General features: G+C 36.1%; 1 protein-coding gene and 1 long non-coding RNA gene across 3 annotated transcripts; one reads left to right on the top strand and one right to left on the bottom strand.

The window, feature by feature from the left end:
* Nucleotides 1–1,300: 1,300 nt before the first annotated feature.
* chmp2ba (charged multivesicular body protein 2Ba) lies at nucleotides 1,301–13,082 on the bottom strand. Its single transcript, XM_055149202.1, has 6 exons — nucleotides 12,918–13,082; nucleotides 10,486–10,577; nucleotides 7,733–7,927; nucleotides 5,549–5,651; nucleotides 4,823–4,929; nucleotides 1,301–3,609 (listed from the first exon to the last, which is right to left on the bottom strand). Exons 1-6 carry the CDS (start codon nucleotides 12,949–12,951, stop codon nucleotides 3,496–3,498), a joined length of 645 nt encoding a protein of 214 aa, XP_055005177.1. The 5' UTR covers nucleotides 12,952–13,082; the 3' UTR covers nucleotides 1,301–3,495.
* On the top strand, nucleotides 11,935–22,950 carry LOC129407634 (uncharacterized). 2 transcript variants are annotated; one of them, XR_008631646.1, is made up of 3 exons: nucleotides 11,935–12,073; nucleotides 16,951–17,123; nucleotides 17,866–22,950. It is a non-coding gene; the product is annotated as an uncharacterized LOC129407634 (long non-coding RNA). The 2 variants fall into 2 exon arrangements; XR_008631645.1 differs by having other exon boundaries at nucleotides 16,951–17,127.
* Nucleotides 22,951–23,092: the final 142 nt, after the last annotated feature.

Below are 23,092 nucleotides of genomic sequence, written 5' to 3'. Positions count from 1 at the left end.
ATAACTGTTTTTAAAGGTGTACTTTCACATTGTTCTTGTCTTCTTGAAGATATTATTGATTTGCAGGAATATTGCATAGTATGACATTAAACTTGCATTTATTAAAATATAGTTTTTTGTAGCTAAAAATACCTTGGGAGTTGCCTCTTTACAGATCCTGTAACTTGGCCTGATGGTGTCACCTACTTGCTCCATAGAAGTAGATAAGTTTAATGTCATACTGTGGAACATTCCAAGTAGAGCAATTTTCATTTCATTTCCACTGAGACAAATATCTGGCCAACTGTTCTGTTTATTTCACATATATAGCATAAGGTAAGAGACCAATAAATATATTAAAATATAACTTATATATAGTTGTTTGCAAAAGTGTAACTCCAAATTAATTAAGATTCAGTATGCATATGGCTAAGAATTGAAAGCTTTGACATATGTGAATAAATTAAATTATAATGGCTTACTGTTCTTGGAAAATATAATTCACCATCTTATGAAACTAAACTTTCAGTGTTTTTAGTCTTAAGTTCCATATTGTATATATAAAAAAAAAAATAGCCTTAATTATTATCAAACAAATCATAACACACAGCACCACTACACTAATGTATTGGTGAAATAATAATAGGACTTTCTTTAAGTTTTTTCATCACTGCCTTAAGACAATTGCACTTCAAAAACAAGATAATGCAAGTTTGTTCATAATTGTGTCTGTAAATAATGTTATGGATGTTTTTGTTGTTGTTGTTTTTCATTTTGAATTATGTTAATGATTAATCCATTAATATATTCTGTGCCAACCTATTTATTTAGTGTAAGGTCAGTGTTGATCTACTTTTCAGTGTACTGTCAGACTGACTGATGACATGGGGAGGGGTACAGCCTGTTTGTTGTCAATTTGTCATTTTTTTAGATGCTTATGTTGCTCTTGTCTTACGTGTCATAAACCAAAGATTGATATGAAATGTCTCAGTGAAGATGCATGTATTTTTATTCATTTTCCTGGTTTTATTTTCGCGTCAAACGTCACTAACTGACACACAGATTAGCATGTCATAAATAACATTATATGGGTGCCAGAGTGATAGCTGGAGCATATCCAAAGACGGTAATGCAACTGTCTATTTTCTACAAGTGTCTTAAAAAATAAAGAAGAAATGTATTTATTAAACAACTACCATTTCTGTATCTACATCAAGGTGAGTTTGAAAAGGCTTTAAGTATCCACTAGTAATGTGTGTCCCTCAGATACAACTTCACAATGAATAGTGCGTAATAATACAAGAGTAACACAGAACACAACTTGCCAAGAAAAGTACCTGAATTAACTTTATTTCTTATAAAAGCCACCCCCCTTTACAGAGTTTCTCAATGACAAAGCTTGGGCAATGAAAAGCCTGTTTCCATTCAATCAATGTTTGAAGGTGTAAGTAGTCAATCTGAAGTATAAGGATTATGGGTAATGTACATATGACCTAGTACATGCTAAAGCAAAGGTACTCTTGAGAGATAACATTATGACCACTGACAAATGACACAAATTTGTGGTGCACTAATAGAATGAGGTTAGTTGACACACTCTAAATTGTGGTGGCTACGCAAATATTTTAGAGCTTTAAAAGAGGCCAAAGAATCATAATTATATTACATTAATCGAGAAATTACTTAAGAGGACATTTTGTTCATATTTAGCAGATGGTCATAACGTTATACCTAATTTGTCTATTTTGGTGATAGATACCAACATAAAAAAAAGAAATAATTAAAAAAGATTTAAGTCAATGAAAAGGCTGATTCAATTATCTTAAACAAATTCAGTTTTAGGACAACGATATTTCAGATCACAGTGCCCATTTAGCAAAAGCACTCCACTGACTGTGTGTTTGTGAACTGAGTGAGGCAGATTAAAAACAACAATTGCCGGTAACTGCACAGCAGCTGAAATAGAGGAGGGACTGCTGGACATCCCACAATCCCTGTGTAAATCCCATGTATAATAAAACAACCACAAAGACACACGTCAACCCAAAAGGAAAAAAAGATGATTATTCAGTAGTAACAAAGACTGAGATATGACGGTATTGCAATATTCCTAATTTTTGTCATTTACATACAACCTGTACAGGGTTTAACTTCAGAGATACAAAATCAGAACAAGCTCTACTTAGTTTTAGGGTGCCTTCACACTTGCACACACACCCATTGAGATTGGGACAAGACCAGTTCTAGACCAGTTCTAGACCAGTTCTAGACCAGTTCTAGACCAGGACTAGACCAGTTCTAGACCAGGACTAGAACCAAAACAAAATAAGTGAGATCGCACCCTTAATAAAACAATCCTATGCCCTACCCATTTCTTTGTCTGAAGGAAAGTTCAATGATGCACACACTTCTTGGTACATTTCTTTTAGTGTATTTGTTCATTTTTCTTAGACTTTAACCCAAGACAATGCAAACTTCTCAGAACAGTTTGCCTCAAAGCAGGAACATATGGTGATGCTCTCATCTGCTATAAACCTTAGGCGTTTTGTTTACCATACAGAAATCTCCAACTCTGAGTAAACAGAATAAAAGGGGATCTTCAGTTTTGCAAACGCAGAATATACTAGTATATAACATAGTCTCATATACAGACACAGTAGCCCTTTAAAGAGAGATAGATGGTAAACAGTGTAGGTGGTTTAGGATTCTTCAGGTCAAACTTGTGTCCACCTTCAGGCTCTTACAGTTTCCACATCGTCAAATCTCATGCAGGAATAAGTGTATCAAGTGTAATTATCCAATGAGGCGATTTAATATTATAAATGCCTGTATGCTTGGGCAGATTAATTATATCCATTATAGTGTGGCAATCATGAATGGTTTGAAAAGATGCACAGTGTAACTTTCTGGTGAAGGTTCTGCCACCTGCTTGTGTTGAGAGGTTACTGCTTTGCCTACAATGTATGCAAGACTGTATGGCATTAATCTATATATGTATATCTCCTTGGTGAAAATGTGACACCCATGCACCAAGTTACAGTTCAGATCTTCTAAATAGGCATTCCCAATCATAGTAAGAAAGCATATTTTTCATGTAATTGAATAAAAGCATGATACCATACAGCAGAACATTCCATGCAAAGTCATAACCGGACAGCTGAAAAGTTACATAGTGCACCTTTAACGCAATTTTGAGAAATAGATTTCAACTAAAAGAAAGAAATTATTAGTATCACTAGATTGTAGCCCATTTATTTAAATTAATGGAAGAAGCATTTACCCCTGAATAAACCGTTTGACTTCCATTACAAATAAAATATGTTTTTGTATGAATAAGTTAGCCCATAACATGTAAAGCAGTTGAGTGTGTGTAATATGATCAAAATCTGCATGCCTTAGTGTAAAATGTAATTGTGTTGCAGCTGTCGTTAAACCTGTACCAAATCAGGAGCATCTCACACAGTCTTTTTGAATGTGTCTTAATGTCTGTGTAATGAAGACAGTAAATGGTTGTCATTAGTCGACTCCCAGAGCTCGGAGGTGCCTCTCGATCTCTTCGTCTGAAATCGTGTTTTGGGAGGAAGACGCGGCGCTCGGGATGCTTTTTCCAGCAGCTGGGGTCCGTGCCATCTGCCATCAAAAACAACAAGAACCAAATATCAGAAATAGTTCAACATGTGACCCTAAAATTGGTGTTATACAGTTTTATTTCATATCAAAACAGAAAATAGGTTCAAAATATTACTCAGAGTCACAGAGGAGCCCCCCTGGGGTTTTGATTGGCACCAAGACAAAGGCATAAATTGAGTAGTTCAGATAGGGCTCATTTGTTTTCAAGATTATGAATTTTTAAGTAGCAGAAAGTAATGGTGAACTGAATTATTAAGTCTTATTTTTGCTCACAAGTCTGGAGATAGCTGTAAAATGTTTGGGGTTTTTTTTGTATTTTTTATGTCACATTTTTTTTCTCAAATCCTACAACTTTAAGCACCATTAATTCCTTTGAAAAGTAACATTTTTAATAAGACAAATCAAATATCACCTGAATATCAAAGGCACATGTATTTATTTTCTAAACTTTTTTATCTTACAAGAAAAAGTGTAAAACATAGGCTATGATTTGTTTTCCTCAGATGACTGGAGTAGGCCAGTATTTTACATAAAATTGTGAAATGAGAGAAAAATAACAAAGTGAAATGTACACATTTACAGTTTAAATTAATCCCTGTAGTTAACAGTGATGCACATATGGAGGATCCAGAGAGAGTAAGCAGTATTTTCTTTGAGCTGTAGGGCAAAGTAAGGTTTTATTGCCTTTGTGCCTATAGTAGAATAGTAAACTCTATTCTAAATATCTGAAACTGCTCTGTGTGTTTGCTCTCTCCAGCTGTGGACTTGTTTATGGGACAATTTGTTGCACAGAACTGTGTATAGTGAAGTAATAACTCATGCAAGCCCCCAGGGGGAGCCAGACACGCAGCAGATGGACAGGCACGTGGCTGATGATGGCGCCTCCAGAGCTGAAGGCTATAGCCCCATCGTGTGGCAGCTGCTGCACATTAAACCCCAGTCAGTGAGAGGCATTTAGGATTACCCACTGTGGTTTAATGGTTTAAGTAGTGACTATTTCCCAGACTAATAGGGATTCATTTTGTTTGTTAAAAAAGAAGCTATATTAACCTATATAATTATTGTTTTCTTTGTATTATTTATTAGACGTCTGCATACTGAAAATCAAAATCTAATTTAATATATTAAAGTATGAGACTGAAATGTATTATTACTATGTTACTTGAGTAAATGTGAGACAAAGTTAAGCAGTTATGAATCCATGTTTTCATACCTTTCCTGATATCTCAATGCCAATCTCATCCAGGACCTGGTCCACGATGCCCTGGCTCTCGTCCTCATCTCCAGACTCATCAAAGAGATCGTCCAAAGTGTCATTGACTGAACACAAACACAACTGGTTAGTACAAAGTAGGATTTTCAAATGTATCAATACCTGGATACTATTTAAAATTTGATACTTATTTCAACAAGTATATTAAAAAAAATCTATGAATAAAATTTGCCATTTCCTGAATAACTTGATCTATATCAGAAGATAGGAGCACATGGTAACAATAAAGTTAGTACCATTATTTTGAGATGAAAATTTAAAAAAAGATTTTCACAGCGGTATAAACATTTGTATCATGCCTTTTCTGTAGTATCAAGACTAAATTTGAAATATTAGTTTTGTGACAATCCATTGACAAGGACAAGATAACAAATAAGAAAATGTGTTTTATTTTTTTCACTATTGTCCAATACTGACACAATTATACAATGTCTTTCTCATCACAGTCTTTTATACATCTACACATTCTCACATACACTTTTCTAAGTACTATCCTTTGCCCTCTACACAGAGTGTTGCCTTATGGGTACACCGGTACGTCATTCGTCCACACATCATGGAGCTAAAATCTAGACAGTCTGGTTTGTCCAGTTCTTAAAATACCTGTGCCTTTACAGGTGTGTGTAGGTGTACTGTACATTGAAGTGAGTGGTTATTTTTTCTTACTCATATCCTCAGTCATGCCCATCTTCATGTTCTCCTTCTGGAAGTCCTGCATGGTCTTCAGGGTCTTCTGTGGATCCATCTTTTTGTTCACCGCCTGCATCGTCTGTAGAAGAATTAAAAAATTTATAAATGTGCCAAATGTGTCTAAAATATTTCATGAACATAATCTGTGTTCCCACATATGAAGTAAACATGTTTAAATAAAAATATTCTGATATCTGCTGTAAGCTGATTTGTTAAGAGAATATGTTAAATAATGGTTCCTTTGGTTCAATTTTTTCCCCCACAAGCCTTTCATCCATAAATTAGGCAGAACGCGCTAGCCACTTTGGGTTTCCAGATCCTGTGACTAAACTGGTTGGAAATAAAGCCATTTAGGTGTAGTGAGTGCAGTCTCCAATAGTGAGTGCTCAGACTGAATTCTGGAGTTTTCACATGGGGCAAACTGAGAATGTTGTAAGTTACCATTGTAGTTCCTCTTTAAAGTAAGGAAGAGCACATCCCATGTTCACTACCTTTAAAAAATAATTTTCTTGGCTAAAATCAGTTGGGCTGCTTCCACTAGTACATTACCATAACACAGGCTTTCTCACAAACAATGGATCGCCTTCCTCTCCTGGGTCAGTAGAAAAATGCCCTAGGTTTATGGTGCATATTACAGACAATATACTCTGTTTTTACAGTATTTTTCATCTTCAGGAGGGGTCCTTGATCTATTCAAATTTATTATCAAGTTTACTTCATTCAGCTTAGACTATAGAATAAGAGGAATATAATTTAAGATTGTATTTTTCAAATGACCTTGCCCCAGAGAATTTTTTATCAACTTCTCCATAAGCATGTCCTTGTAGCTAATAGTTTTATATCCTGGAAGGTTAACAATAGTGATGGAAAGCAAAACTAATAAAAAGTAAAAATAACAATTTAAACATTTTAGTTTGTTCTTATACCTCAAATGGCTAGGAATCTTGATTGAAAAAAAATAAAATTAAAGAAGTGTAAGATGACAATGTATCACTAAACAAAAGAGGAAGTCATTACAACATTTTGCTACAATAACAGTCAGTCTGAGATGACAATTAGCACATTGTCTTATTATAGGCATCTCTCCACTCCATTAGTTTGAAGACTAATTATATTTGACCTGTCTCTGTGTGTGCTGACTCTTCACTGTACACTGCTTTAGGCACCTTTAATATCTTTCATACTTCATTAAAATATCTGCCAAGAGCTAAGCACTGACCACAAATAGAAATAGAAAATGCATCAACATTATTATTATTATTTAACTTAACGTACTGTGCCAAAAATATGTTAAAATATCAAATAATATAATAATATAATCAAATAATATAATAATATAATCAAATAATATAATAATATCATCATCGCAATACAAAACAAATTTCATATCAAATATTACATCCGTTTCTCATATTGTGCAGCCTTAATCATAATAAACAAGTAACATGGCACTTAACACAGGGAAGTACTGATAAGCTCTTGAGAAAGGGAGCTATATAGCAACAAGGGAATGAATCATGTGTGTCACGAGTTTCCAGGAGAGTGGATAGTTAGTGATGATGTCATTGTTGATCATTGAGGTAAAGGAAAAATTGTGTGTGGTCAAAGTCTATGTCAAAGGCTATTTGAAATATTTGTTGCTTAATATAATCCATAATAATTGACGTGTTGTAATAATAATAATGATGTAAATAATTCACTATGTTGTAAATGTTTGCTTTCCTGGTGTAGGGTCAGAAGAACTTTTTGGTTGTACGTTGACATGTTGAAAGGCTGCTTGTTTAGCATAAACTAATTATAATTAGAGGAGGGTGATATTTTGTAAACAGGATAATATTGAAAATGTTTGAATACAGGGATTAAAAAGGTATGAACCATTCCAAAATAAGTTAATAAACAAAAAGAAGAAAAGAAAAAGAAAACAAACACTCAATGTAATCCTCAAGAGTACACAATATATTTCTGTACTTCTGTTCATTTTACTTTTTTGCTTTTCAATATATTATTTAAGCTTAAAGATAGATACATTTAATGCCATACTGTAAAAGATTACAGGCAAAAGAATCTCATCTGTATGGAGACTAGCAAGTGGTGGACTCTCCACCAGAAAAATTACATGGTGCAGCTTTAAAATGTAACAGACTTGTGGCACATTCTCACCTTGGCTGTGGAGGACATTGCTCCGGCCATCTTCATCTGAGAGTTCATGAGTTTGGTTTGCGTGGACATGGATGTGACTTTGGAGCTGACAGCGTATGTGCGATTTTTCTGTTTCCTCAACTGGACCAGCTGCTTGGCCAGGATCTTACAAGCCTCCCGATTACCGCTCTTCGCCATTTTCTTAATCTCCGCCTCCTGAACAAAAGAAAACAAGAGTACAGGGAGTCAGGTGAAGGAGCAATTTGGTTAACAAAAGCAGCTGTGTGTAAGATGTAAATAGAGGCATCACAGGAAACATTATCCATGCAATTGAATTATTTTGTACATTTCAATAGATTTAGGAGTGCCAAATAATGAAGATCCTTGCTCAAAGACACAATGAAAGTATGAACACACCATGGCCATGGCAAGGATCACCCCAAACTAAAATCTACTTGTTAATGTCACAATATTCACCTGAAAATTATATTGTAGTTTGATTTATTTAGATATATAAAACTATTATTTGTTTAATAATAAAAGTTTGTAACTGAATGAATAAAAATTAATTCGTGTTATTTTCGTTGGTTAGATTTTAGATTGTCTACTTTTTAAGACATGCATTTTTGCTTTTTGAGTTTGTCTAGTTTCTCTGACATTTTAATTCACACATATTTTTTCTACATTCGATCTTGTTCCAAATGGCTCTCTTTATGTTTTTGCCAGATCCAACCCTGCCTCTTCCCTCTGCCTCTTCCTCTCTTCCTGACAGAGCTGTAAATAAGACATTACTCCACATCAGCAACAGTCCCTTTGCTCTCTTCCTCCTCTTCGTCACTTCTTTATTGCAAACATTGTTCTCCGACTCCCACATAAACATTAATATTGCCTGCGCTCCTCTGTCAACGCTGTTGTTAATATTTGAGAAATTGTTTATTTGGAGAAAAAATACAAAGTAAAGTAGTGTGCACTTATAGATCTTGTACTTGAGGCATAAATATTTGATGTTATTTTCTGCAGATGCTTTCAGTGCATAGACATAAACTAAAACTGGTGATGGGGTGGTGGAGTTGGCGCTGTGAGGGCCGACTCTAATGTGACCTGCAGTTCTGTCTCTGGATATTTCCTCTCTGGCGCAGATTCCCATAGGCACATGTGGGTTTTCTGATGTTTACTAAACTAAAGGATTGTGTTGTTAGCTACAAAGAGGTGACATCAGTCAAATGACTATAATAGTTCTGTCTATATTTGCTAAATTGTGATATCAGAAAACAGAAGTTTTGGAGTTGATACCCAATCCAGCCAAATTTCATGGATAGGCAGGGATATTTGGTGCCAATATTGGTATAGGTGCAGCCCTAAATTTGACATGACATAATTTGAGAGCAGATGGATAGACTGAATTGATCTGTGTCTTTCCATTATTGCTCTTCTCAACAGCAGAAATATAAATTATTAAAAGATGTTCTGCAATTCCAAAAGTTGACTCATTTGAAAACTGTCATTTTATGAATATTATCAAAATGCTGGAGAGAGTTATGTCTTCAGTTCTCTCCATAACATCCTGATGTGTGACAATGCTTCCTGGGTTAATAATGATCTGTAAAATTACCAATTAAACTTGAGTGCCTCGTCCCTCATTTCACTGCAGTTTGTGAGCGAGTCCTTGATTATTCTTACACACCAAAGTGAAGCATGCCTCGACAGCTGCGATTGTGCTAAACTGCAAAATTAGGTCATTTTCAATTCACAGCGAAAGGAGTTTTTTATTCAAAATGTGCAACAATGCTCGGAGAGGGGAGAAAAAAACTCTACTAATTAGCAGAAAGCATTAATGAGGAATAAAATCTTCTTCCCCGGGGAGGTAATTATGGCCTGTATTGTATTTACCTACTACAACAGAGGCTAGAGGACACTGCGGTTCTTTCATCTCTATTTGTGTCTATGTAAGGGCACTAAAGGGAGAAGATCTTGGCCCCAGGCTAAACCACCCAGCCAGCTCCATCATCTCTACACATTTAGTCCCATTCAGCCAGCCAGCAGGAAGCAGGAAGTAGTAGAGGGCGTTTGATACAGCCTTGATGCAATATGTAAGAAATCAGGGAAAAGTATGTGTGTAAGGGCAGAAAAATAAATGGATAAAAATCTAGACATGATTTTTCTAACAAGTACAGCTAGAGATTACATTTGGGATTTAAGTTTCAAAATTAGAATTCAGTTCATAGAGAGCACATTGCAAACATGTTTGGAGCAACTCAGAGAAAACTGATACACGAATCACATAAATTTCATAACATTTGCTGAGGTCTACATAACCCTATTAGTATGCTGAAACAGAGATAAACAAATAAAATAATCAAATGCATCTCAGTACAACTTTGTAGTAGTCTAAAATACAAAGTTCAAAGGTTTTATACATACAAAAATACCATAGATACACACTTTTGTTTTCTGAAGTGAAATTGAGCAAATATAGACTTTTTATCATGTTTTGTGAGTCATTCCTTTGCTTGGTCCAGGTTTTGAGGTGCAGAACACTGGCCATTCATATTCATTTAGGACAGAAACTTGAAACTGATTAGAGTAATAATTGTAATCATAATTAAAACTCATAAAATTACACAGCTTTAATGAGGACAATATTATCAAATCAACTGCAGATTTTGCGACTTGCCAAATGTGACCATTCAGACTGTCACTTTAATTGCCAAGAAATCCTCAGCCCTCTTCTTGTAGCATATGTATGTGCTTGTGTGCGTGTGTGCGTTTCCCACCAGTTGTTTCTCCTGCCTCTCCAGGGCTGTTCTGTCTCTGGTGATCTGTCGCTGAGTGCCGCGCAGCTCCTTCGACTGCTCCTTTATAACATCTGAAGAGGACAAAGGAAAGAATTTCAATTATACTTCTTATCAGAAATCATTTAAAAGCAGCTATTTTAGAATACATTAGTTGTGATTATAGACTGACTGCTTGATTGAGACACATATATTAATGAAATTGTTGAATACAATACTTTTTAAGCAAATCTCAATTTAAAATAAAGCTAAAAATGTGGCAAAAAGTCATCACTTACACACAGACTTACAATCACCGCCATTTAACACAAAAATAATAAAAATTTATCCCTACAAAATTTGAACTCTGCTCAAAACCAAATCCAGCCTTTTACTGAGAATGTATACAGATGATTGGCTGTAGATATTATAAAGTCCAAAGCATATAACTGACAATTAGAAATGACTGAATCAAAGTAATTTTTTGGCCTCAAGTGGCTTCATTTACACAAAATTTCATGTGAATTTTAAGCTTAAAAGATACACGCAAGAAACTGAAGTTTTGATTGAAGCATTAGTAAATAGGCAGATTGTCTAAATATGTCCTAACTTTAACAATAATTTTTTTCTTACTTGTAAAAATTTAATACAACAGTCAATGTAATTTGAGGGTTCACCAAATCAACTGAAAAGCAATGCACACATATCAGTGTTTCTACAAAATCGGTGTTAATTGATGGTTCATTGGTGAGGGTCTAGGATATAAACAAAATGAGCATATATTGAGGGCAGCTGGAGCAGGTGCCCACAGAGATCCGATTCATTTAAGCTCCAAGCAGCTGGAAATGAACGAATGAACCAAGTCTAACACACATCACTTCTGTATCTATTCAGGGAGAAGTCACATGAGTTTGAAATGCCACAGCAATTGGTAAGTTTAGCAGCAGCAAGATGCAAACATACATTCTTATTAAACTCCATACAAAAATAAGAAAAATAAGAACTGTTTCAAAAAGTTGTTTAAATAAAAAAGTGTTATTAGGTATATCAAAAAAAAGAAAAGAAAATGAATGTAAATATAGTTAAATAAAAAATATAATTAAAAAGTGAAAATATAAAAAAAAAAAAACGAAAATTATAAAAAGAAAGAAAATATTACAACTGTAATATTGTTGAAAAAAAAAGAAAGAAGAAAACAAATAATTTATATCCTGAAGAAGACTGAGGACAAGAACACCCAAAAATGTGGGAGCAGCTGCTAAAACTCAACACAGGTGGAACCATGCTAAAAAGATGTTATTTTATGAACTCAACCAAAAGTGTAAAAATATCCAAGTATGACGATAGTACACGTATAAGGTGACGTGACGCCAGCGTTTCAAAGTGGGAGGGATATCGTCCTACAAATAAGTGTGATCTCAAACCCCCCTTGACTTCTTTTTTCGCCGACTAACCAAGTCAACCTGCTGATTCACTATGGACCTTACGACTCAAATAGACAAAATATATAAATGAGAGAAAAGAGGATGTGATGGGGAGATATCGAAGGATGCCATCGCTGGGAGAGGAGAGGCAGCAGCGTCTGAGCACAGTAAGTTTGTATGGGAGTGAGTGAAACTGGAATGACAATGATGGGAGGAGCAGGCAGGTGCTGTGGAAAGACTGAGCTCAAACAAGCAAAAGGAAAGATTTATTAAAATGACAATACAATCTACAAGAGGTCGGCCATCTTTTTTTATTTTTCTCTACTTCACAGCCAAGACTGCTTCAGGACTTAATCAAGACTTGAGCCATTTATTAAGTGCTCTATTTGACCTTGTAATGGTGACGACTTAGCCTGGAGACAGAGTAAAAAAGATTTGGGCTGGTCTTTTAGCATTTTGACAGTCCTGGAATGACTTAAATTAACATACTTAGTTAGGCTGACAACAAGACAAAATATGAGTCCTCAAACCAAAAATGGAAGTCAATCCGAGTATGTGACAAATATGGGCAAAATGTCTATTAGCCTATATTTGAACTTAATATAGTGGATATAATTTAGTTTTCATTTCAAATCAAATTGAACCAGCGTGTAAATTTGTGTAATTAATTTTGACAACTTTGACACTGACATTTAATATTACAACCCTATTACCTGTCCCTCATTACTCATCTTTTCCTAGGACAGATTTCGAAGCCAGAGTTTGATCATTAAAAAACAAGTAGCCTGTTTTTAACTTTGCTGTTAAGACAGACCGAAATTAATTTAGACGAGTTAGACTTAGCTTCAGTCTAAAGCAAGTTTTAATCTAGTTTTAAACCAACAAATGTGGCAGTCAGAGCAGAGTAGCTAAAACAGGTTAGACAAGTTAAATAAAGCAGCATTACAAACATAGAAACAAACCAGAATGCTAAAAACAAGTCGGCTAGCTTTTTACGTAGCACAAACTTACCATCTACCGTCTTCTTCTTGAAAAGGGAAGCCATGGCGCTATTTAATGTAAATCTAGTGAATAAATATACAAGTATACGCAGTCAGATCGTGGTAAAAGCTGTTGTTTAGCTCTGGGATCGGGCGCTTTAGCCTCGGTTTCCTGGTTTACTTCAGTCGCCCCGTTCCTCCCTCAGCTGACACGGCTGACGTCACGGCGGCACTCTCACGGCGCGTTCACTCGACTCGGTATATAATACAATCATGAGAAAAAAAGTGCAACAAAAATAAAAATAAGCAGCTTTATGGTAAAATTGTATGTAAAATGTCTTAAAGCTATCATTTTCACTTCATACAGAAATAAAACAAAATTAATATGCTTTTCTTACAGCTCTAGAATTATGTGGTATTATTTTGTCCTTAGTTTACTTAAAAGCAACAAGCAAAATCAAAAAGGAGTAACAAAAAGTACATTGGAAACAAAGACAGAGTTTGGACAAAATAGACGGCTAAATGATATTTCTTGAAAATAAATGCATGAATCAAATTGGGTAAATACATTTAATTTGCAGAAAAAGACACTAGATAAATGTAGTCAACAGGGAAACATTTATTTAGGAATGAGATTACATAATACCCTATTCATTGAGCAAATCACACCCTCTAGATTTAGCACTTAGTAGAGTTGAATTCTCAGCCTATACCGATCAAAACTGATACCTGCATTCATCTGTATGACTATACAATATTGAAAAAATATGCTAAAATACAAAAATATAAAATATAGTATTTGGAATCTTGTAGCTTAGTATCTACACTTTTTGATTGTAAAAAATAAAACTATATAAAGACCCAAGCCAAAAATACATGTATGCATATGGTCTTATTCTGATAACATCTGCTGACGATTATATTTTATAGACATAGAACTATGCCAGATATCAGAGCAGATGTCCATTTCTTGTATTACTTCCTGGAACAAATAGCTGTCTATGAATTCCTTCCTCGGTTCCTATAATATCACTCCCTACTCCACTATTTCCTCCCCATCCTTCTTCCCAGGGGGCTGTGTGTTTTATTGTCTATCATTGTTCATACATTAGTATTGTCTTGTTCCATCTTGCTCCTGACTTTATGTGGCACTACTGAACCGAGACCAACTCAATTTATTTGTGCACTGAGAGACAGGACAGAATCTTAGCTCCAAAATAACCCAACATTAGAAGTTGGGGAAAGACGTAAGGAGGTGACTTTGAGGATGGGTAGCCTGTAGCGCTGTTTTGTCTCCATGGAGAGAAGTGCTCGGTCCTGAGGCATAGTTCTTGTTAAGGTTATTAGGGAAGATGTTTGGCACTAATCAGTGGAGCACTTCAGGGACCTCCACTAAACGGTCTCATCATCACTGGGGCCCCCGTGGTGATAAATCTGCCCTGAAGCACCCATGGGGTCCAGGTACCAGGTCTGTCGCTGTTAGCCTAGTGTGCATATGTGAGGCATGCATATTCTAATAAGGGCAGCAGACTGTGGTTTAATAGGCATTTATCATGTTAAGGTAACATAAGAGGAAATGTGGGGCATTAAGGCTCCAGTTATATCCATAAAATCTACTATGAGGATTAGATAGTTCAAGTTAATATATTTTCATCATTTTAGTCATTTTCCCTTTTTGTTATTTCAAAATTTGGCATACAATTTTGTTGCCAAAAAATTGCTAATAATGCATGCAGAGTAAGATAAATAAATTAATAATCAAAACTAAATATTATATCTCAAAAGTGGTCAAAAGTTCTCAAAATGACCAATTAACATGAAGCTGATATCCATGGTTTATGTTTTATCATAATTGTAGTAAATTAAGATCTTGAAGAATCAAAACATCATCATCATCATAATCATCATAATTTGGCATGAAATCTCCCATTAACATCCAAGCCTCCACACTTAATCTACCAGGAGCAACATTTGCTGTGGTAAGAGAAAGAATATTGTCTGCACTGCATGCTGTAATTACCATCACCTTAGTCATCACATATTGAATGGCCAAATAGCATTTTCATGTTATAGCATGCCAATAAGAAACAGAATATAAAACTAGACAATATCACCAAAAGTGCAATATAAAAGTAAAGCCTCCTCCTATGTCGCTGCTCTCCTCTCATGTCCTGGGGCGTGTGGATGTGTAATGTTAAGGCACTAAGCACAGACTGGCACAGAGCAAAACGTTCATGTGTGAAATGAGTTTGGGTCCGATCAGTGGGAGTCCTGGCTATAAAGCACACTCAGCTTAGAGGTATCTTCTCCCAAATCGTACTAATCCAACTAACCCCCGATGTAAGGACTGTTCCCTCTCTACACTTCACAGACCAGTGGACAGAGGATAGCAGAAAAAACTGGGGTGGCATTTTATTTTTTGGCTTTCATTGTGAATTGACTTTTTTCTTTTTGCAGGATATGGTCTGTTATTGGTTTGTTATTGCTGCAAATATTACATCAAAGTCTTTAGTGCACTGAAAAACTGAAAACAATCCTTCTTTAGTTTAATCAAAGATGTGATGTAGTTTTTCTGTGTATTTTAGCATTAATAACATCTGTAATTGAATAGATGAGTTTAATGTCCTTCTTTAGTTTAATCAAAGATGTGATGTAGTTTTTCTGTGTATTTTAGCATTGATAACATCTGTAATTGAATAGATGAGTTTAATGTCAAACTGTGCAATATTCCAGGAAACAAGCAGGCAGTTGTATTTCAAAATCGGATGCTTTTCTGGAAATCTCTTCAATAATTTTACTATAGAGCTATGCAGTATTGATATAAATTTACATTATGTTTTCCATTGAGCATCACCAGTACAAATTATACATCATTACCTGGCATATCTCCTCCATTTCATTTTTATCCAGCATAAATCTGACTCTTAATAGTGTGTAAGATATGATGATGGCTGCGGCCCTGACATGTACTATAGCTGAAATATATGTATATGCAAACACACTCCAGTGAAGAGGCTGTGATGGGAGAGGAGGGACTTATATGGCCCACTCCAGTCTGATAGATGGATACTTCAGATGCACAGATGGAGAGAGATGCAGAGTGGATGTCTACAAAAGCACAAAGAAGAAAGACAAGGAACAGGTGACATGAGGCATATGACAGGACAGATGACAAATGAGCAATCACTGAGAGTTGATGTAGAGTAAGGAACAATAGACCAAATTAATGTGATTGAAAATGAAAAGAAGAAAGACTTTCTTTGCCCGCATGTCCCAATCCTAAATAAAATATGAACAACTGTCAACCTTTTTTGAGCTGTGGCACATTATTTTAGCTGAAAATACTACTCAAATAAACATGACCAAATCACACCCTATGGTGAACAAGTGATATCTTTAATGTGGTGAACATTGTCAGCACCACTGTCTGGTTCTGGCATCACTGATTGTTTTGTTTTCTTTTTGGGTGCAAAGATTTTTGCTCAGAACCATCAAAATGTTAAATTATCCAGTTAAGTCTGTAGTCTTATTGTCATTTACTCATTTATTTGCAATTAGTGAGTTAAGCAAGATATAGTAGCAAACCAAAATAAAAATGGCAATGTATAAATTATTTTGCACTTTGAGCATAGGAATTGCTGATTATAGACCAAAAGAAAAGAAAGAAAATCCATAATTAAATGTTTCTGAATGATTTGTCAGTCTTCGGGTTTAAGAGCAGCTCTGAAATTAAATGCATATTGTGTATGTTATGTGAAGTAGTTAGCCTTTTAATCATTGTCTAAAAACTATAATGTGGAAATACGTAAAGACTATTTTGCAACACACAGCTGTCCAGAGCTTTCGATTGACACTGATATAGATAATCATTTCACTAAACAGCAACCATTGTGTAACAGATATCTATGAGATAAGGTTATGAAACACAGTTGGTTAATTTTGGTTTTGTTAAACAGGCAAATATATTGTCTTCAGTCTTTAGAAAATAAGATATTGAAAAGTTGTGAGGTCTTTTCTTCACCTATAGTTGTGTAGTAGTGTAACAGCAGTCTCCTGTCTCTCAGACGACATATGGACTCAGCAGGAGTCTGGCTGGCATGGCGATGCTGAGAGCCACAGGAGCAGGTCTGGGACTGCTCCGGGACCGTCCAATAAATCGACTGAGCAACTCCTCCTTCCACTCCCGCCTGTGGGACCAATCCTGACACACTCACCGCCAGTGCAGCACCAGGGAATTGTGGGTAATGAGAGATTATTCTGCCCCATAGTGTTTGCTCATCATCACTACCATCCTCACCTCCCCAGCCTCCCACAGTCTCTCATATCACCACATCCAGACATGCACATACTATAGGCTGGGTTTCCATGCCATTTGGGGACATTACATTGACTTACTGTCATTTCCTGCAAACTGACCCTGTCCTTAATACCTTAACTTAAATGAATCCATATAGAATTATACAGTTCTATCTGGCCATTTTGTAACAGAAAACAAAACCAAAAAAAAAAAAAGTATATATTCTTGTTCCTGAATATTTATGCACAGTTTATCAAGATTTTGTAGAGCTTGGGGTATTTTTTGTGTTTATGAGCAAAAATCTATGTTCCTGTTGTGTTCTGTGAGTGGTCAGAACTTTAAATCTTAATACCTCAAAATTACCCAGAAAGCAGATAGAACCTTAGAATTATAAATGTTGTTGATCAAATAATAATAAAAGGTCTATGACATGGCAACCCCATCAAGGAAGCAGGTCCCCATAATATGTGTGTGTGTACAGATTTTAGTCCTCACAATGTTAATTCCCCATCCATATATACACAGAGATGCAGATGAGGCTCAGAGCAGGTGTTCACTCCGCACACGCAGTAGGTTTTGAGGTCAAACAGCAATATGTTATTGTTTAAATCTGCTGCTGGCGCCAATTTTGCACGAGGCAGACGCTCCCACACGGTTCAATGACACTGTGTTTTATCCACAGGTTCCTTTTGCCTGAGGAGACCAATCTGTCTGCACGCACATCCTACAAGCATCGGAGCAGAAAAGTGTGTGTGTATGAGTCTGTGTGTATGTGTATGTGCGCACTACGGCCCCTCTCGCCCCAGGGCAGCTGTGACCACTGCACTGGGCGGGTGGTCCCAGCAGGAGAGCGGTGCACTCACTTTAACTTGGGGGAATTAGAGTCATTACAACAGAAGGGCACTAGAGGACAAGTGCTTCAGCGGACAGAGGAGGGACAAGCTGAGGGACATATCAGATCAATCAGAGACACGTTTAATCAGACTCTTGTAAAACATCATATGCAGAGCGAGGGTGCAATTATACACTTCATTATATGTTACATCTGACTGTCATTGCCATCAGTGTTAATTCTATGGGCACAGGTTAGTATTATGAAAGCCCTTGACTCTCACATGGATTAGATCTATGATATAGTGTAATTATCCCTGTGTTCTGATGTATTTAAAGGGCCCATATTGCACAAATTTAAAATCTATGTTATAATGTTGTTTCCTCATCACAAACATATCTGGAGTTGTGTTTTGTTTCATTCACACATTTAACACACAACTGCAAATTTAGGCAGTGTTCTTCTCTCAAACTGAGAACACTCTCTTCCACCTTGTGATCTCATGTGGTAATACAGGAAGTGCTCCACTGTGTATTTAAACTCCATAGGCCTTCACTACAACCATTTGGATAATTTCAGCGTTGGAACTGTCAATCTCTCTTAAACTAGGTAAAAGGTACAATAGCAGTTAAGTTGAAAACTATATCACCACATGACATCACAAGGTGGAACAGAGCATTTTGAGCTTTGGAGATGAAGACAGACTAATAATAAAGGGTTACTCAAAATATGTAAGTATGAAACAAAACACAACTCCAGGTATGTTTTGATGAGACCTTTTAAATGGCTGATCAAGTGTTATGATTGACTTGATGATAAATGAATCAATCTTCTTCTATGCCAGTTGATCCTAATTATGACTCTTAATTGCTGAATGTCCTGTACTTTTCATAATTTATGAACCACGCAATTACCAAAATTTCAGTCCTCAACTTGTAGTTAGATCTCTGTACATTTTTTTTTTTTTATTGAGAAACATCTTGTATTCCCAGTGTATTTATTGCTGAGGAGTAATGCTTGTCATAAGAGAGACACAGACACCAATACAATATTTTATGAGTCGACAGCGAATGGGATTCAGGAGGCATCACACATCTTGTTTTATCATCTATTTCTTATTGTGGCACTTCCATAAAAATGAAACATGATATGATTGGATGTTACCTCTGCTATAGATAACAACAATATATTCCTCTTTTTGTATTCCAGTCTGCAGAATTTCATTATAACCAAAGGTTTCTGTGCAAAGAATAGCAGATTCTAATTTTCAATGATTTTCTGTGGATGTTAAGAGTCAATTTAAACCAGTTTTGTTTTAAACTAAAATTGTATCCGAACATTGACCCCATTAGGAGGTGCTGTATCTTTGTAAGTGGTTTCTCATATGTTTAAATGACCACGTCTTTGAGCGCTGTCAATTCATTAACTTTCTGGGCCAGACTATACGCATTTCATTATCTTTAATAGAGCAGAGTCCGGCTAAAACCCAGGCATTTGGACAGTAATTATATGCTTTTTGAATAAGGTCGGATAGAAAATAGAGGTGAATAAGCACTTGTCATTTGTTAACCCTGACGCATAAAAAGTACTGCTCAAAAGTATTTTAAGAAAGTCAAACCAAAATAATATAAATGCTTCTTTTTTATGACTGAAAAACAAAACTAAAACTATATTTAATACCATATACCTCAGACAAGGCACTGGTCTTATCTTGCAACAGTGCTAATCTAGGAATAGGAACAAGAAAATGCACTCAGACACATTAGATGCCTTTGAAGGTCCTATATTGTATCAAATTGACTCTAATGCTGGTACCTCATCAAAAACATTCCTGAGGTTGTGTTTTGTTTCATTCATACATGTTTGAGTAATCCTGTATTATTAGCCTGTCTACTAGCCCGTTTCATCAGCCGGTTTCACTCTGTTTCACTTCGTAGAAATCGTCTGACCTCACAGTGTTAGAATTCGTTGGCTCAATGGTAGGCGGGTACTTTTTATCATTTAACCATTTGCTGCTATTTGGTCGTGATGTATGTAATGCATCACTAATGGGGCTAACTGGTATTAAATTTTTCCCACATCCCGAACGAAGACGGGCAATAAGACGGGCCTTTCCCCTTGATGAAATTCACCAAACATTCTCTTTATTCTGGCTTTAAATCCTTGATCTCTGGAATCGCTGACAACACTGAATATAGGGCTCTTCGCTGATTGGCTGGTGCCCGAACTTGCACTTCCGGGGTTTTTGCGAACCATCTATTGTATTTTGATTCCTGACCTAGTTGCTGGAGAGAAATGAATTTGAGCTGAGGCACTAGGTGGTGCCAACCGGGTTACCTGTCTACATCTCTAAAGCTCAAAATGCCTTTGTAATGTCATGAAGAGGTAATTTTCAAGTTAACAGCTACCTTTTATCTTTAGTTCAGTACAGATTGGCAATTCCAGGACTGAAATCATCCAGATGATTCTATTGAAGGTGTGTGGAAATTAAAAACACAGTGGAGTTCTTTCTGTATAACACATGACATCGCAAGACCGAACAGCGTGCTTTCAGTTTGAGAGAAGAACTCTCTCTAAATATGCAGGGTTTGTGTTAAACATGTGTGAATGAGCTAAAACACAATTCCAGGTTGTTTTTGATGAGAGAAAAACATTATAACATATTAGAAAATTGTACGGCAAATTATTAAATAATAAATAATGGTAATTGTGTCAAAATATGATGATGATGATGATGATGATTATTATTATTATTATTATTATTATTATTATTATTATTTTCAGTCAGTTTCATGAATTGTCTTAGAAATCACTACTCTTATTTTATCTTCCTAAAACGCCTCAAATATACACAATATACAGTCAACTAGAACAATTAAAACTGAAGATGGGAGATCACAGCTATAATGAAAATGCAGAGTGTTGCTTTTCTTCTAACAAATCACTTTTTCTCACTTTTTCCTTGAGCCTGAAATGGAAATTTACCCATTAACTTACAAATGAGAGTCTTTGTTTCATTAGACCAGCAGCACATAGCAAATGAATCCACCATCCATGTTGTTTTTGTCCCACTAAAATTAATAGAAAATCTGAGTGTGTAAATTAGGAACAAGTTTTATGATTATACAGAAAAAAGTAAAATTGTATTCATGTTGCATCACGTTGAAGAAGCACTAATGGCACTTTAATTAGGCTTTAATGTGCAGACCCCTCCCCCTCCATCTCCCCTCTCTGTAAGCACCCATGTGCACAGAGGATACAGGACAATTGTGCTCAAATCATTTACTGTGAGCAATTTATCAGTCGGTTCAGGTAAATGGGAAAGGTGAAATGACTCATGCAAATATATTGTGTGGTTATGTCAGTTATTGTGATCAGTTCAGACCTGGTTGGGTAAGGAGTATGGCAAAGAAAATGAACAATTAAGACGCAATAATTGTAAGAAACTGTTCCAAGTGTGACAATAACATGGTGAAAGGAAATGGGAAAACAAAGTACACACTGTAATTAACTAACTAAGGTAATCGGGTGATTGCCTATTATGTATCTTCTGCTTTACAAATGCCACCAGATACAAGCTAGTGGAGATCAGGAAGGGCATCTGGCTGAAAAACATATGTGCCAATGGTATAGCAGCTCCATATATTCTTACTGTTTATGACTCTGTATTATCTGTGCTTCTGGAATATTTTCTTTGTAAAATTCTGCATTCAGTTCTCATAGCTTGCATTTAGCTTGCACCTGCCAGAGACTCATTGTGGTCCTGCTGCTTTAGCCCCATCAGCTGAGCACAGGGACAGGTTCAGACAGGTGCAAGCTCCTGTGAGGCGGTAGACTGAACACAAACCTCCCTGAGCTCCTGATGCTGCACACTGCTTAATGTGAGGCCACATTATCTACGCACCTGTCTCCAAAACATGCTACGCAGGCTCAAATTACCAGTTTAATTAGTAAAACCAACATGAGTGGAAATTAAACATATTTAAGAAGCTGGTATTTTTGTCATTTAAAAGTAGATCATTTTACTTGTTTAGGATCGGATATGACATGAGAATTTAGTTTTAAATGTATTTTAAAGGCAATTTTAGTCATTTAAAAGGCATAATAAAATGGAAATGAAAATCAAATTAATTATCATGAAGAAAGGCATACTTTATTAAGGTTAATAAGGTGTAGTTGTAATGTAGTAAAGTGTACACATTTTACTGCCTACTATACCTCTGGCATTTGGACATATTTTGTGACCTACATGTGTAGCACTGGGGCATTTCAAAATGGTTTAGTTCTTTCACTCTTTGAGGAATTTTCCTGCTAGAATTGTAAGCAGTTCTCCCATCCCATAGCTTTCTCTCTTCTCTAATTTTGCCAAACATTGACTAATTATGGCCTTTGCCTCATTAAGACGCAGAGGAGGGAGACTCAGACTGCTCCAGATGTGTAAAGCCTGCAGGTCCAGTCACTGCCACTCTCTCTCATGTTGTGTGTGTTTGAAAACTCCATAAAACTGTGTTGCTGTAGTTCCTGTTTGTCTCAGGGCATTTGTGAGTGCTCCACTGGCCCACTTTTGCTTCTGCACTGAAGTAAGTTTGGAGGCTGTCATGTGCTCAGACGGAACACTAGATGGGGATGGTGCCATCTTCATCACTCACCTGAACAACTGCTGATGCTGTCCAAGTGCCAAGGCACCTGTCAAAACAAATGCAGGACACAACATTTGCGTGATGTATGGAGAGACAAACTTTGTTTAAACACCATTCTATATAAGTTTGGTTGAAGACAGAAGTTCCCATATGCCCTATTTCTATGTTTCCCATATACTGTAAGATGATGCAGTTAACTTTAGGTGAACATGTTTGTGCTCTGGAAATCTGAGGCTTTGTTCAAATGCTATTTACCAATCCATAAAGAAACAAACTGACATAATTCGTCTAGCAAATAAAGAGTTTTCAAGAATTATCTGAGCCTGTGTGCTTTATTATAGTCGCCAACAGGTGGCAGCAAAAAGCTCAACTCAGCAGCAGCAAGCTTCAATCAGGAAAATCATGATAGACGTAATAGACAACAGTGTAAATATGAT

The sequence above is a fragment of the Boleophthalmus pectinirostris genome, unplaced genomic scaffold (assembly GCF_026225935.1).
Source record: "Boleophthalmus pectinirostris isolate CB_2022bp ecotype Guang Dong unplaced genomic scaffold, ASM2622593v1 HiC_scaffold_1, whole genome shotgun sequence".
NCBI lineage: Eukaryota > Metazoa > Chordata > Actinopteri > Gobiiformes > Gobiidae > Boleophthalmus > Boleophthalmus pectinirostris.
This window is presented reverse-complemented; position numbering and strand designations above follow the sequence as displayed.

Bases quoted from the DNA above. Each gene is read 5' to 3' on its own strand.
- chmp2ba (XM_055149202.1), bottom strand. From the start codon at position 12,951: ATGGCTTCCCTTTTCAAGAAGAAGACGGTAGATG. The intron at 10,578-12,917 runs GTAAGTTTGTGC...TGTCCTCTTCAG, and splicing joins CAAGAAGAAGACGGTAGATG to ATGTTATAAAGGAGCAGTCG. The intron at 4,930-5,548 runs GTAAGAAAAAAT...GTTTGTGTTCAG, and splicing joins GGGCATGACTGAGGATATGA to TCAATGACACTTTGGACGAT.